Consider the following 13,793-nt stretch of genomic DNA (forward strand, 5'->3'; position numbering starts at 1 on the left):
CATAGAAGCAATATCAATGCAATATGATATAATTATGCTAGTAATGACCTAATATGAGAAAATCAGCATATAATAAATAAAGTATAGGCTACAATATAAGCATATTTATAAAAAAATAAAGCAATAAACATAAGTCAATGTAAACTCGTGAAATGTCCACAAGGTGTGTTGTCGCCTAGGACCCAAGAAAGAGCCTGGACGCCTAGGCGCTGCCTTCACTACTATGGTTTCTTGTACACTTTATGTTTCTCTACTTATACCTGTTTGCTACTAAATTTCCTTCGGTCTCCAACTATTTCTGATGCTTTGAATCTCTTCGTGCAGCTGATAGGAACAAACATAAGCAAATCAACCGCATGCCTAGTTACTTGCGTTGGCCTCACATGCAGGCTGATCAGGTGCGTGGTCTAAGTTTGAGGGAAATTGGAGGTGGTTTCACGAAACATCATCGTGCCCCATCCATTCGTGCAGCTTGTTATGCAATTGCTAAACCATCAACGATGGTGCAAAAGATGCAAAATATAAAGAAGCTAAGGGGACATCGGGATGCTGTCTATTGTGGTACTATTTGCTATTTCTGACTACGAATTTACAATTTTCATCTGGATACTGGAACAGCCATTCCATAATTGTTGATGACCAGTTTTATGCTTGGGTGCATTCACGTGGGTTTTGGAACTTTCTAAATAGAAATGACCAAAAAAAGAATTTTTTTTTATAAGGAGAAAGTTTTCCTTCACCCACAAATCTAAGGTCATCATTACCCCCCCTATATGTTGTAGGGCCGAGATGCCCTTCACTGTTCTCTGACACCCTTCTAAGCACAATGATGGCCATCGGTGGAGGTATTCTTCCTTCACTGTGGTTAAAACTGGGTCCTTTTGTAACTTTTTGTTTGGCATTGAAAGTATCTTGTGCAAGTAACTTTTGGGTAGCCATTTGGATTGCGCTACTTTTGATGGTCTTCTGAGAGAAGAGGAAAGGTTGTCGTATAGAAAACAAGGTCTGACCTTTTAATATTCCTGCTTCAAGTGGTTTCTTTTTTCACTTCTCCAAGCACTTCCTAGCCTTTGCTTTGTATACTAAATGTTTCTCCTTCATTTCCCATTTGTTTTTCTTTCTCTTGTTATAGATTTGTTTCTTTAGTGTTTTCCTTGTGCTTCTCTTCTCAAATCTGAGCATTTGTAGGCCCCACTTCTTTTTTCTATATATTTGCTTGCACAACCCCCAATTTGTTATTTCTTAGTCTCTTTTCACATTTGCTTCCTACTATGTTAGCCATCTTTTGGGCCTTTTTCTGCCAAGGACCTAATAAGATGTGAGAGATTACAGATTGAATGTAAAAAGTTTAATGGGAAGGGCGCAAGGACACAGAACAAGTATGAACAGTTTACTATATCTCCCATGTTCAGAGGCCTATGATCTATCACTGAAGATTTGTACCTAAAACAAAAATTCAGTTTGATAACTGTGGTTACTATTGGTGCTTGATGGTTGGCATGCACTAGTGTGTCTGATGTTGGCGGGTTTTGGGGGCATATGGATAGAAGAGTAGAAGGCTAAAGTCTCAATTTTGATTTAGATGGTGAAAGGTAAAAGATCTAACTAGGTTGATAGATTTAGTGCAGGGAAAATTATATTGCTCTAATGGATGGTTTTTATAGTCTGCAACTTGCCCCACATACAATAGGATAAACCTACAAGTGAGTAGAGGATCTAATGTGGTTTTACATCTGTTAAAAAAGAAGAATGCATCTGGACTGAGATATGTCCTAATGGTCTTGAGAAATCCCAGTTACAGTGACAAAAATAGTAGTTGGATGAGGTTTGGGTGGCAGATGGGTGGTTGCCAACATTACTAGGTGGCTAAAAGGAATAAACTGCTGAGCTTCATTATTTTCGGAGAAGAGTTTGCTGCTTTCTCTTTTTAAGAAATCCAAAATGAGAGAAACCAGGCTGAACTGGTCTTGAGCAAAGAAAATGCAACCAACTCATACTCTGATGGAAGTTAAGGTCAAATGGATTTGAAAGCCAGCTCCATGGGAAATGCTACTTCACAGAGGAGGGGTGGGAAAGACTGGAAGGGTGAATTACTCCCAGCCACCTCGGTCCATGTTTTAGCTGATCTTGTGGAATATTTCAGGGCCTTGGTGTCTCTCTCTGTTTACTAGTCATAGTGTGACAGGTCCTTAATATAATAAGGGAACCTAGGATGGATCTCATGTTTTGTTAAACAAAGACTGACCATTAGTGTTTACTTAGAACTTGTAGTCAAAACCAGGAGAGTGGTCAAGACATGTAAATTTTTTCCCGTTAGGAACAGAAGATGGGTTTCAGTGGATGCTGACTACAGTGTATGGGCTAATTATGCAGTGGTCCTTGAAAATGAGAATGAGGTTTGTTGGATGCAGACTACAGTGTGTGGGCCTAATAAACATGGTTCGAGAACTCGGTTTCGGTACTGGTTTTGCCCAGCCAAAAAATCGAGTTGGGCCGAGATCTCGGCGAGTTGGTGCACTTTTTTTTTTTAAACTCGTTTGATGGTTTTAGTGGGGTCTTGACCTAGTTTGGTCATGAAACCTGGTATACAGCCTATTTTGGGCCATTTAAACCCAATGGCACTATCAAATTTTCCAAAATCAAAGTCCAAATAGGAGTTTGACTTTGGATCCTAGGTTGGTAGGCTACGATGTACTAAACTACTAATAGGGCCTATTCTACACATAAGTTGATAATAGAAAGCAATCAAAGCATACAATTAATGTAAAACAACTTAATTACTTAAATAAGCATGAGAAATGTAAAAGTGTAAAATACATGAATCTTACCGTATACCTCTATGATTCCAAGCCATAGTTTCGAAGCAAGTTAGCCTCTGTATGTGACACATAAGCTTCCCATGTCATAGTGCTGCTGAAGCATTACACGTACTCTTCCACATAATACATAAAAGTGTTGTCATCAACTATCTGAAGGAACCCTATCCTAGGGTATGGAAGAGGCGGTTGCGATGAAAACCAATTTTTTCAAGTTTCTAGGAACTTTACTGTCGAGACAACTGAGAGCAAGGTTCAAGATCTCGGGTTTTGACCAAGCTGAAGCCGAGATATGGTTGAAACCTACCGAAACCAGGTTGAAACCTGGTACTTTTTCTCAGCTAACTCGAGACAGTGGTTTCGAGGCCCAGAAATGGTTTTTAAGGTCTGATTGTTTGTATGTAGCCTATTTTTTGACATTTTAAACACAATGTATGAACTATTTGCACAAAAAAAAAACAAAAAAACAAAAAAACAAAAAACTCAAAATGGTACTTGTGGTTTTTGACCCAAGTTTACAAGTGTATGCACAATGTACAAAGAATCATAGTTCTCAAGACAAACACTTAATTATGCCAAATATCATTTAAGTAAATGTTTTTGTATTTCATTTACTTCAGATAGTTTTTATAAATAAGCAAATACCCCCTATTTGAATCCAATAAAAATAATTAAAAAATCAAATTCCAAAAGGATAAAAAGTCAACCCCCCAGTTTAAGAACAAAAACTGGATTTTCGGCAGTAGGTGAAATTTTCAACTTTCAAATGTTGGGGTTTTTCTCAAATCTATAAATTCCATAGATCTTAATATTGTAAAACATTGCTAAAACCCAAAAGTGCGGTAAAATATTCATTTGTTTTGATGTCTAAAAAATTATTTCCATTCAGAGCCATTTTGACAGCATTCGCGCACACCAAATTAACTTTGACCGGAACATAACTCCTTCAATATAAATCAGATTTATATTGAAGGAGTTATGTTCCGGTCAAAGTTAATTTGGTGTGCGCGAATGCTGTCAAAATGGCTCTGAATGGAAATAATTTTTTAGACATCAAAACAAATGAATATTTTACCGCACTTTTGGTTTTTAGCAATGTTTTACAATATTAAGTAAATGAAATACAAATGCAAAAACATTTACTTAAATGATATTTGGCATAAATAAGTGCATGTTTTGGTTTCTGGCATAAATAAGTATATGTACTGGTTTCGAGCCAGGTTTCCCCAAGTTTCGATGGGCATAAGTGTCGAAACTTTCGAAATTACCAACATCTTGGTCGAAACCATGCTTTTCAAGTACCTGGCCAACTCGTCTTGGAAACTTGCAAAACCGAGATATCTCGGTCGAAACCCGAGATTTAGTTCTATGACCGAAAGCACTGGTCTCGGTCGAGTTAAAGCATAACTTAAAGGGGGGTTTCGTTCAATCTTGGTCGTACCGAGATCTCAACCGAAACGTTGTAGTTTTCCATTTCATCGTCAATCTCGTCTCGCCTTTTGAAAATTGCGAGATATTACCGAGACCTCGCCAGCGAATTCTTGTTCCATGCTAATAAAGCTGTATACAGTATACAGCCTGTATATCTGTGCAAACTAGAAGATGCCAAGGATGGCTTGAAGGTGGCTTAACAGTGTCATATGCTAGACTGGGAAAACGGTGCTGACAGGTTTTGACGTACCATCATAAAAGAAAAGGGAATTGGGGATATCCACCTAGAGCCTCCAATTTCGATATAAATATATAACATACTTTAAGATAAGGTTTGACAGATTTTGTTGTTTGTTGATTTGGAGTATAGATATTATTCAAATTCAGGATGTGGAGATACTTATACTGCGAAATTGATACTATTGATGGAAGTACAAGAAGGAAGGATTTGAGCCTTGTCATTTTGGAACTGTTGACCTGACATGGCAAGTGGTGTTTCTGAAAAGGTATGCACATTTGGATAGATTTTTGATGGCTATGGAATGCATTGACTTGATTATTAAAAGGGGGAAATGGTGTTATGTTCAATATTGACTTGGAAAGATGCATGTCCCAGTCAAGTGCAGGCTTCTTATGGAAAGTAATGGTGGCTATGATCATTTGTGGAAAAATGGGTGTGTTGGATTACTTGGATAATGACGTGCACAGCTACATCCCACTTGCAATAATGGTTAATAAAATTTCAGAAGGTTTTCACCTACGGACTAGGAGCTTGAGATAGTATAACCATGTACCCATCCTTTAACCTACTTGGGAATTCTTAATTATCCTCCTCTTTACACTGGTTGCCTTAGCTGTTGTCGATAAGGATGGCCTTTGGTACACTGTGCAACTTGATCTGGGTCAGAAATCATTGCTGCAACTCCACTATTCTTGCTGTTTGTCACATTCTTCACCCTCCAGGACTATCTAAAATCTCTGGTTAATTCGGAATTATTGATGAGTATTTGGCACGATATGCACCGATACTTAAAACCCTGGTTCAGGCCGATGCTCCCCATGTTCTAGTAGTTGGACCAACTCTTTCAATGAGTGTAATCCATCCTCAGTATTGGAGAGGATATTTTCTCTGATGGCCAGCCACCTCCTGTTGGACCCGTCAGCCCCCCGCCCTCTCTACTATTTGCCTCCCCAAGGATGAGGGGGGTCTTGGCTATATATATATAGAGAGAGAGAGAGAGAGTGAGAGTAATCCATTCCAAAAGCATAACCTATTAAAAGAAGACTCCAAACATCCTACAACCAGCTAAAAAAAACTCCAATTAATGGGACCCACACAATCTTGTCCATATACTTAATCCCATGTACAGAATAAAAACCCTAAATATGGGCTTAATAAAAAGGTCCATTACATCAATAAACCCAAATAAAAGCCCAACGTCCATAAAACCCATCCATGGGCTAAAAAAGTCTTCCTATGCCCAATTGAACAATCTCAAATGCATCAGTAGATGGGATCCAATTCCTATGATCTCTTCCATCGTCATTTACCTATTGTAGTGATAATGGTTTCTTCTGTCACTTCTTTCCATTTACATTGATTTGAGTAAAATTTTGTCTATCAGGAAACACAGTGCCTTTTACAATCACAATCTGTTAGTGATTCCTCGTTCCAGTAACGTGGTGAATTGGTACCCAGACAGAGGAACCTATCTATGGGTAAGTGAGTGGATGGATCATGTGGGATTTTGAAGAATTTGTCAGGTGTATTATTTTCAAGGTGGCAATGGAGAGCAGAATGCTTTTGAGGGAACAAGTGGTTTGGGACTGGGAAGCTATGCAATCCATGCTTAATATTTTTTCCATTGAAGATGCATGGAGATGCATGTAATTTATCAATCCAGGTGTTACTAATTAGGACTGGGTCCATCCAGTAATTGGCTTATTGGGTACTGTGATCCTCACTTCTACAACCCCCCGCTCGAAAAAATCCTATTTTTGAAAAGAAAGATTAACTGGACTTCTCATCCCTTAGTTGACATTATATAATATTTCAAACCGAATCAGGGAGGGTTACTGATTACACCAACAATTCCATTCTTAAACGCTTGCTTGTGTGGTGATTGATATTTGATACAGTGTTATTTCTCTGTTTCGTGCTCCTTTGATTCAAAAATCAACATCAGGCCTTGATTTCTCAATTATAAACACCCATGCCAGGATCTTATGGACTTCAGTTGCCTTGACAATTCTAGTTTATTTTTAAGTTCTGCACTTTGGGTTTGGATGTTTGTCCGAGACCTTACGACGAATCATGTCAAGCATCCATTTCTGAACTGCATTGTTTTCTCTGCTGTAGTTTCTGGTGGAGTCTCTATCACTGTTTTTTTCCCAGTTAATTTACTTTTCTATATTTAGTGTGAATCTTGGTATTGAATTGGTCAATTTAGAACCATTTGCAATCATTGTTTGGTACCTAATAGATTTTCTTGATGGAAAATCCTGTAGCCACATTGGACTGCACTGGGAGATATGTGATTACAGGTTCTGATGATCGTCTTGTAAAAATTTGGTCAATGGAAACTGCATTTTGCTTGGCCAGCTGCCGTGGGCATGAAGTGAGTTTTAGAGGGTCTAATGGTCTATGTTTTACACATGGACACATAGTTTGTCTCTGTTCCATTTTTTAGTATACTTACGTTTTATGTATTTATGGTTTTAAAGGGGGACATAACTGACTTGGCTGTCAGTTCAAACAATGCTTTGGTGGCATCCTCATCAAATGATTTTGTCATTCGAGTCGTAAGATTTCTATTACCTTTGGTTGACTGAATGTTTTCTATTTTATTGGTTTTGATGATTTAACAGTTTCTTATGGTCTACTGCAGTGGCGTTTGCCAGATGGGCTTCCAATTTCGGTTTTGCGGGGGCATACTGGAGCTGTTACCACCATTGCATTTAGTCCGAGGCCTAGCTCTGTTTACCAGCTTTTATCGTGAGCCTCTTTCTTTGAGTTTACTTGCTTTGTAGTTACTATACTGTAGAACTCTATTTGGTCTTCTTTCTGCCTTAAGTAATCTGAATACTTTCTCTATATTAATTTTAGTATTGGAAGACTGATTATTTGTCTTAGGGTTGTTCATTGTATGTTCTATTATGCCTCTTTTACTTCTGTAAAAGATTGTATCCTTAGCAAGGTACTAAAACTCGGGTCTCGGTTCCAACTCGACTCTTGGAAAAACCAAGACGAGTCGAGATCTCGCCGAGTTGGTGCAATTTTTTTTTTTCAACTCGAAGCCTCAACTTTTGGTCAACCAGAGATCTGGACCCGAGATCCGAGATCTCTGGACCCGAGATCCGAGATCTCGCCGAGATATTGCACTTTTGAGACTCGTAGGCAGTCTCGTCTCGGCTTTTCCAAAAACCAAGAAACTCGGCGAGATCCCGGCGAGATCTCGAACTATGATCCTTAGATGGGGAATGTGAAATAGGGACATCAGCTGCAGACTGAACTTGAGAACTTTCCTTTGCTCAGAGTTTTTTTTCTAGAGTCGCTATACCAACCATTTTATATCAGTGGCAAAATCGGAAATGCATTTTTCCTTTTGGGGTTTTTTATTTACAAAGTTTGATTTAGATTTATGGTTTCTTACAGAATTACCTGCATGTCAATTATTGCATTTTATTTGGGAAACCTCAATCTGTCCCTAAGCTATATCCATTGTTATGATGTCTCCCCTTTAGTATATGTATTTACACTGTTTACGGCAAAGTTTTTAGGAGAATCTAATGCAAACGTCGATCTCGAACCAGGGAAACCAGTGGGAGATTGGTTGCAGCAGGATCAATACAATAAAAGGAATAAAATTAAATAACTGAAACTCTTTTTTTATTGCTATTTTCTATTTACATATAAAGAAGAACATCAAAGGTTAGGAAAGAAGAAGAAAGGGGTATAGAAGGGGGGGGGGGGATAGGATCAGCTATCTCAGCCCATCATCATTTCACCCTTGGTATCTCACCATTGTTGCATCTCACAGCTTCATCAATAGCTCTTTTCTCTTCAATCTGTCTCTTTTCTGTTCAGCTGCATGCATATATTTATAATAAAACAACCCAATCCTAATCTAAGTAAGAAACTAATTAATAAAACCTATAAAATAGAAACTAGACTCTAACTAGGGTTCCTAACAGAACTAGGATTCCCAATTAGGATTACAACTCAAATAGGAAACTAAATAAGTGTCTAATAATAATAATAACACAAAAAATCAACTCGTCTAGGCCAGCAGTCCATATTGGCCCCCAAATCACTGTTCACGCGAACAAAGTCGTGAGGTACTGTTCACGTGAACAGTAACTTTATTTTTCTTCTTTGGTCTTCTTCATGCTTCGATCAACATCAGAATCATTTAAAAAGAAAATCTTAACCCTGTAATGTTGTCTGTTCACCTTTGGGGTTTTGGCTATAGAATCGAATGTATGGCAAAATTCTACAAAATGAAAAAGAATAATGGTAGGCTATAAATTGTTGCAACCATGCATACTAATTGGCTGTGGAGAACTAAGGGTGATTGGGGAAACTTTTCCATTAAGAGAAATAATTATGGGACCTGATTGGGGGAGTGAGATTGAACTTTGGCTTCTTTGCCAGAGATGTACATAGTTGTACAAGATTGAAATTGGAAATTGTAGGTATAGTATAATATGCCTTGTACTCCTAGAGAAGAATATGGAACTTAATGATTTAAATATGGCCAGTTTGTTGAGTTTGTGAAGTCTGTAGGGGTCTGCTCTATACGCCAAGGTTAAAAGCCCATGTTCATTTGGTAACAGTGAACTGTCAACGCGTTTGCATACTATCAATTTTCTTGTTTTCTGTCATGGTTGAAATCCAGGCCTGTCAAAATATTATCATATTTATACGGGGAATTCCAGGCATTCAGGCTTTCAATTTGTGTTAGTGAAAGAGATATAGAGTTGCTTTGTTATTTTTGTTTGTGGGCATGCTCTTTCACATGCTAATCACTTTGGCCTGTAGTTTCCTCCTCCAAAAGAAAGGTGAATTTATCAGTTTATAAAATAACCTTTCTGTTCTCTGCATGTAATTGTGTCTTCTTGAAGTGCTTGAACACATATTGTTGTGCTTTTATAGTGTAGTTCATTCATATGTTCACCTTTTCGCTGTTACACAATCCATACATTCAAATTGCCGCTCGGCATTTGCTGTAATCTATTATATACTGTTTCCTTTTTCCTTTTTAGGTCATCAGATGATGGTACATGTCGGATATGGGATGCTAGAAACTCCAACTTCAGTCCACGAGTTTACATTCCAAGGCCTGTGGATGTCACAGCTGGTAGTTACTTCTGTTTACATTGGTTGACTTGGGCTTTGTCTGATTGGAGCTTACATGGGATTATGAAACTTGTTGCAGGAAAGAGCAATGGTCCCTCTTCAAGTATTGGTCCTCAGAGTCATCAAATACTTTGTTGTGCATTTAATGCTAATGGAACTGTTTTTGTCACTGGGAGCTCAGACACTTTAGCCCGGGTACATCTAGGCATTTTTACTTCAGCATTTGCATGCTACTTCATTTTCAAGTCCATTCCTAAAATGAATTTAGCTGTAATTATATGTGCTCTGTTACCAAGGATCAGTTACTTGCAGGTGTGGAATGCTTGTAAATCGAACACAGAAGACTCAGATCAACCAAATCATGAGATGGATGTGCTATCTGGCCATGAAAATGATGTGAACTACGTGCAATTCAGGTAAGTTTGTTCTGGGTTATGGACAGCATTTAGTATGAAATTTTACCTATGATCCTTGTTGCCATGTCCCCATGCAGTGGTTGTGCTGTGCCATCAAGATATTCTACAATTGATGCTTTGAAGGAGGATAATGTTCCGAAGTTCAAGAATTCCTGGTGCAATAATTTTCTACTTCTATCTTTATTACCTTGGGCTCTCTTTGGTATTATTTAAATTTATGTTTATCTGACACATAAACATAAATAGATGTCTTTGGTATGATTTATGACCTCTATTTTTCATTAAAATAAATCACTATAAGCATAAATTCATAAACAGCTCGAGAGTTGTTTATGATTTATCACCGTAAATTGTTAATGTTTGTTTATGCGGGTACCATTAATGAACATGTGCAGAATTGCTATTTAAGTGGGGTTAAAATGGTAAAATTAATGAAAATTAGAACAAAACCTCTATTTTGTCCCTCTCTCTCTCTCTCTCTCCAACCCCTACGGATCAGGTATCAATCACCTGCAAAACTGATACGATGTGGATGTGGTATCAGGATCGGAAACTAGTAAAACCGTTATGTATCACCCAATTCGGGTGATACGATACCGATACCTCAAACCACACCACCCTACCCCCATGGTTTTAGTGCACGGTATCGGATCAGGTATCAGTTACCTGCAAAACCGATACGATGACGATATCGTTTTGGCATGGATCAGCCATATCGGACAAATTTGCCCCTGATTTCCCTTTAAAAAATAGGATTTTTGATTGTTTTACCCCTTGCCCGTACCGTGTCACCGATACGATATCGGGATCGGAAACTAGTAAAACTGTTACGTATCACCCATTACTGGTGATACAATAATGATACCTCAAACCGCGCCACGCTGCCCCCATGGTTTTAGTGCACGGTATCGGATAAGGTATCAGTCACCTGCAAAACTGACACCGTAACCGATATGGTATCGGCATGGATCGGCCGTATTGGACAAATTTGTCCCTGGTTTCCCTTAAAAATAGGATTTGACTGTTTTACCCCTTGTCCGTACCGTGTCACCGATACAGTATCGGGATTGGAAACTAGTAAAACCGTTACGTATCACCCAATACGGGTGATACGATACCGATACCTCAAACAATGCCACCCCACCCTCTCTCTTAACATATATCATATTATATATAATATCATATAATATGTACTATATAATATATATATAATATATATATATATATATATATTATGAATAAATATAATGTATAACATAGTCTTCACTTAAGTATACCAAATATATTTTTCATTTTATAATCTATTATGTCTAGTGGTAACCAAACGATTATTGTTTATAGGTCAAAACCTATTTTCATTATTGATTATTCATAAATAGGTCATAAATATAAATATAAACTATGCCAAAGAGAGCCTTAGTCCATTTATATTTCTCTCAGCTGATTTAATTCTTGTACTTATGCAGAATCAGCATTGGCTACCCTGTAATTGACATTATATTTGCATCTTTTCTTTATCAATGTCTTTTTAGGTTTACACATGACAACATAGTCACCTGTTCTCGCGATGGAAGTGCTATCATTTGGATTCCAAGATCACGTAGATCTCATGTGAGCTCTTATTTCAGACAAGATTTTCTTAATATGATTTTAGTTGGATACATATTTGCTTATTTCCTCAAGCTTTTCCTGTGAGGATGGTTTTGCGTTGTCTATTTCTCCTTCAGTTTTGTGTTTTGTACCGAGTTAGATATGTATAATATGATGCTGATTTTTCCTGTCCTGGTTGCAGGGAAAAGTTGGACGCTGGACACGGGCATATCATCTGAAGGTTCCGCCCCCACCAATGCCTCCTCAGCCTCCTCGTGGAGGCCCACGTCAGAGATTCCTTCCAACTCCTCGTGGTGTTAATATGATTGTCTGGAGCCTGGATAACCGTTTTGTGCTTGCTGCCATTATGGGTGAGTCATTCATTGTTGGTCTGAGTTTTAAACCAATAATGGTTGTCATTGTTATTGGTATAATGCTTTCATAATGAAATATTCATTGACATTTGGAGTCATGGAAACCTAGAAATGATCAAGATGTTTGGAAGATTTCCTTTCCTTGATCTTGATTTGTGTAGAAACTCAGGAACTGCGACATTAGCTTCAATGGAGTTAACCTGAATTCTCGCAGCTTCCATATCATATGGTTACATTAGGGCTTCAGATGGGTTGGGAATAGGCAAGTATGGGCCTTACCCGTGCCCTTCTAGGTTGTACAGACCTCTTACCTGTACTCTGCCTTATCCTTCAGGGTAAAGGTAAGAAATTATTTACCCTTACCCTACAGGGTATGGGTAAGAAATTCCATTATCCGGTGGGTAAGGCAGGTAAAGTAATATTAAACTCAGTTTTCAGCTAAATTCCTATCACAATTTCGCAAAGCATATTTTTGTACTAATTTATCCGGAGTACTATGTTATTCCATAATCAAAACCTAATCGATTACCCCAGAATAACCAAATACATCATCCGGAACTGCCATAGAAATAATCATTTATATAGAAATTGATATTCACTTATTCTTACAAACAAATTGCAACATTTAAATCTAGTAGACTAAAGTCAGTAATATAAATAAATATAGAATATTTATTAATTAAAAAATATAGGTGGGTAAACAGGTAAGGCGGGTGGAAAAAAAAACTCTATCCTTACCTGACCTGCCTAGGCTAGCAGTGTAGAATTTCTACCCTTACCCTCGAAATGAGAGGTGGGTAAGTGGGTAAGGCAGGTAAACGGGTTCACTTGCCAGCCCTAGGTTACATAGCTTAATATTGTATGAGCATGCCTGTAAAAAACCCTTGTATGACTTCTCTTTCTTGGAGAAAGAAAAATGATGGCCAGTGTTTCAGATGCATGTACAGAGGGTTTAGAAGCGTGGTTGTGAACATGCTGTTGTGAAGTCTGAACTACATGTATCTGAAGAGGGTAGTCTTCTAGAAGCTTTATTTTTTGGTTTTTATTTTCTGGATACATTCATAGAAGCTTTATTTTGGAAAAGATAGACAAATATGTAGGGCTTGTTTCATTGATTGGGGTTGTATTCCTGCTGGCCAGATTTTCAGGGACTGCGCTGTGTTAATTATTTTTAGAAGGAGACAGTGGACAGGATGGTAGTTAATTGGCAACCCCTTCTTGAGGGGCTGTCTAAGTTGAATGTGGATACTCTGGGATAATAAGAGTCGTCATAGATTTTTCTGACCCTATTGATGAAGTTGACTTTGTAAGAATTGATGGGATTAAGGTTGGGAGTGGAGCAACTAATCATTAGGGAACTCTTTCATGCCATCATAGAGAGATTCAGAAAATGTTATTTGTAGAATGAGGGATCTTTGGGAAGATTTATGGCAGTGTTCATTAAATTAGACCCATCCGGCACCTAGTTTAGTATTTTTTTAGTTTGTTTTTCAATGTAATGGATACCAAGAAGTGCTACTGAGGCAGCTGATGACTTGCCAAAGCAAGGGTGTCTGGCCTCGATTATGTTTTTGGAAGGCTATCCATTTGTAATTTTGTTTTATATTTTTTGGGTGGGTTTCTGGTTTTGTTAGCTTTTATGCTGCTCTTCATTTGGAGGGGAATTCCTGCTGTGTACTATTGTACATTTATTTTCTTTGATTTCTATGAAGTTTTGTCATCAAATTTCCAATTACAATGTGGCAAACATGGGTGGGACAATGTGATCGAGTACAGCACAACCATCTCTGACGCAGATTCATTACCA

General features: G+C 38.0%; 1 protein-coding gene across 6 annotated transcripts in view; it reads left to right on the plus strand.

Annotated features, from left to right (window-relative positions):
* Positions 1-13,793, plus strand: part of LOC122667733 (PH-interacting protein-like) — a 53,815-nt gene that overhangs the window by 13,292 nt on the left and 26,730 nt on the right. For 4 of the 6 annotated variants that reach the window (XM_043864129.1, XM_043864128.1, XM_043864130.1 and 1 more), the window contains 9 exons: positions 325-561; positions 6,756-6,865; positions 6,972-7,049; positions 7,136-7,242; positions 9,513-9,607; positions 9,686-10,022; positions 10,100-10,177; positions 11,555-11,633; positions 11,815-11,983. In XM_043864129.1, the coding sequence (XP_043720064.1) occupies positions 325-561; positions 6,756-6,865; positions 6,972-7,049; positions 7,136-7,242; positions 9,513-9,607; positions 9,686-10,022; positions 10,100-10,177; positions 11,555-11,633; positions 11,815-11,983 (1,290 nt within the window). Of the gene's footprint in view, positions 1-324; positions 562-6,755; positions 6,866-6,971; positions 7,050-7,135; positions 7,243-9,512; positions 9,608-9,685; positions 10,023-10,099; positions 10,178-11,554; positions 11,634-11,814; positions 11,984-13,793 lie in introns of those variants that run through there. The other 2 variants (XM_043864134.1, XM_043864131.1) reach the window with 2 other exon arrangements.

This window comes from Telopea speciosissima, chromosome 7 (assembly GCF_018873765.1).
Source record: "Telopea speciosissima isolate NSW1024214 ecotype Mountain lineage chromosome 7, Tspe_v1, whole genome shotgun sequence".
Classification (NCBI taxonomy): domain Eukaryota; kingdom Viridiplantae; phylum Streptophyta; class Magnoliopsida; order Proteales; family Proteaceae; genus Telopea; species Telopea speciosissima.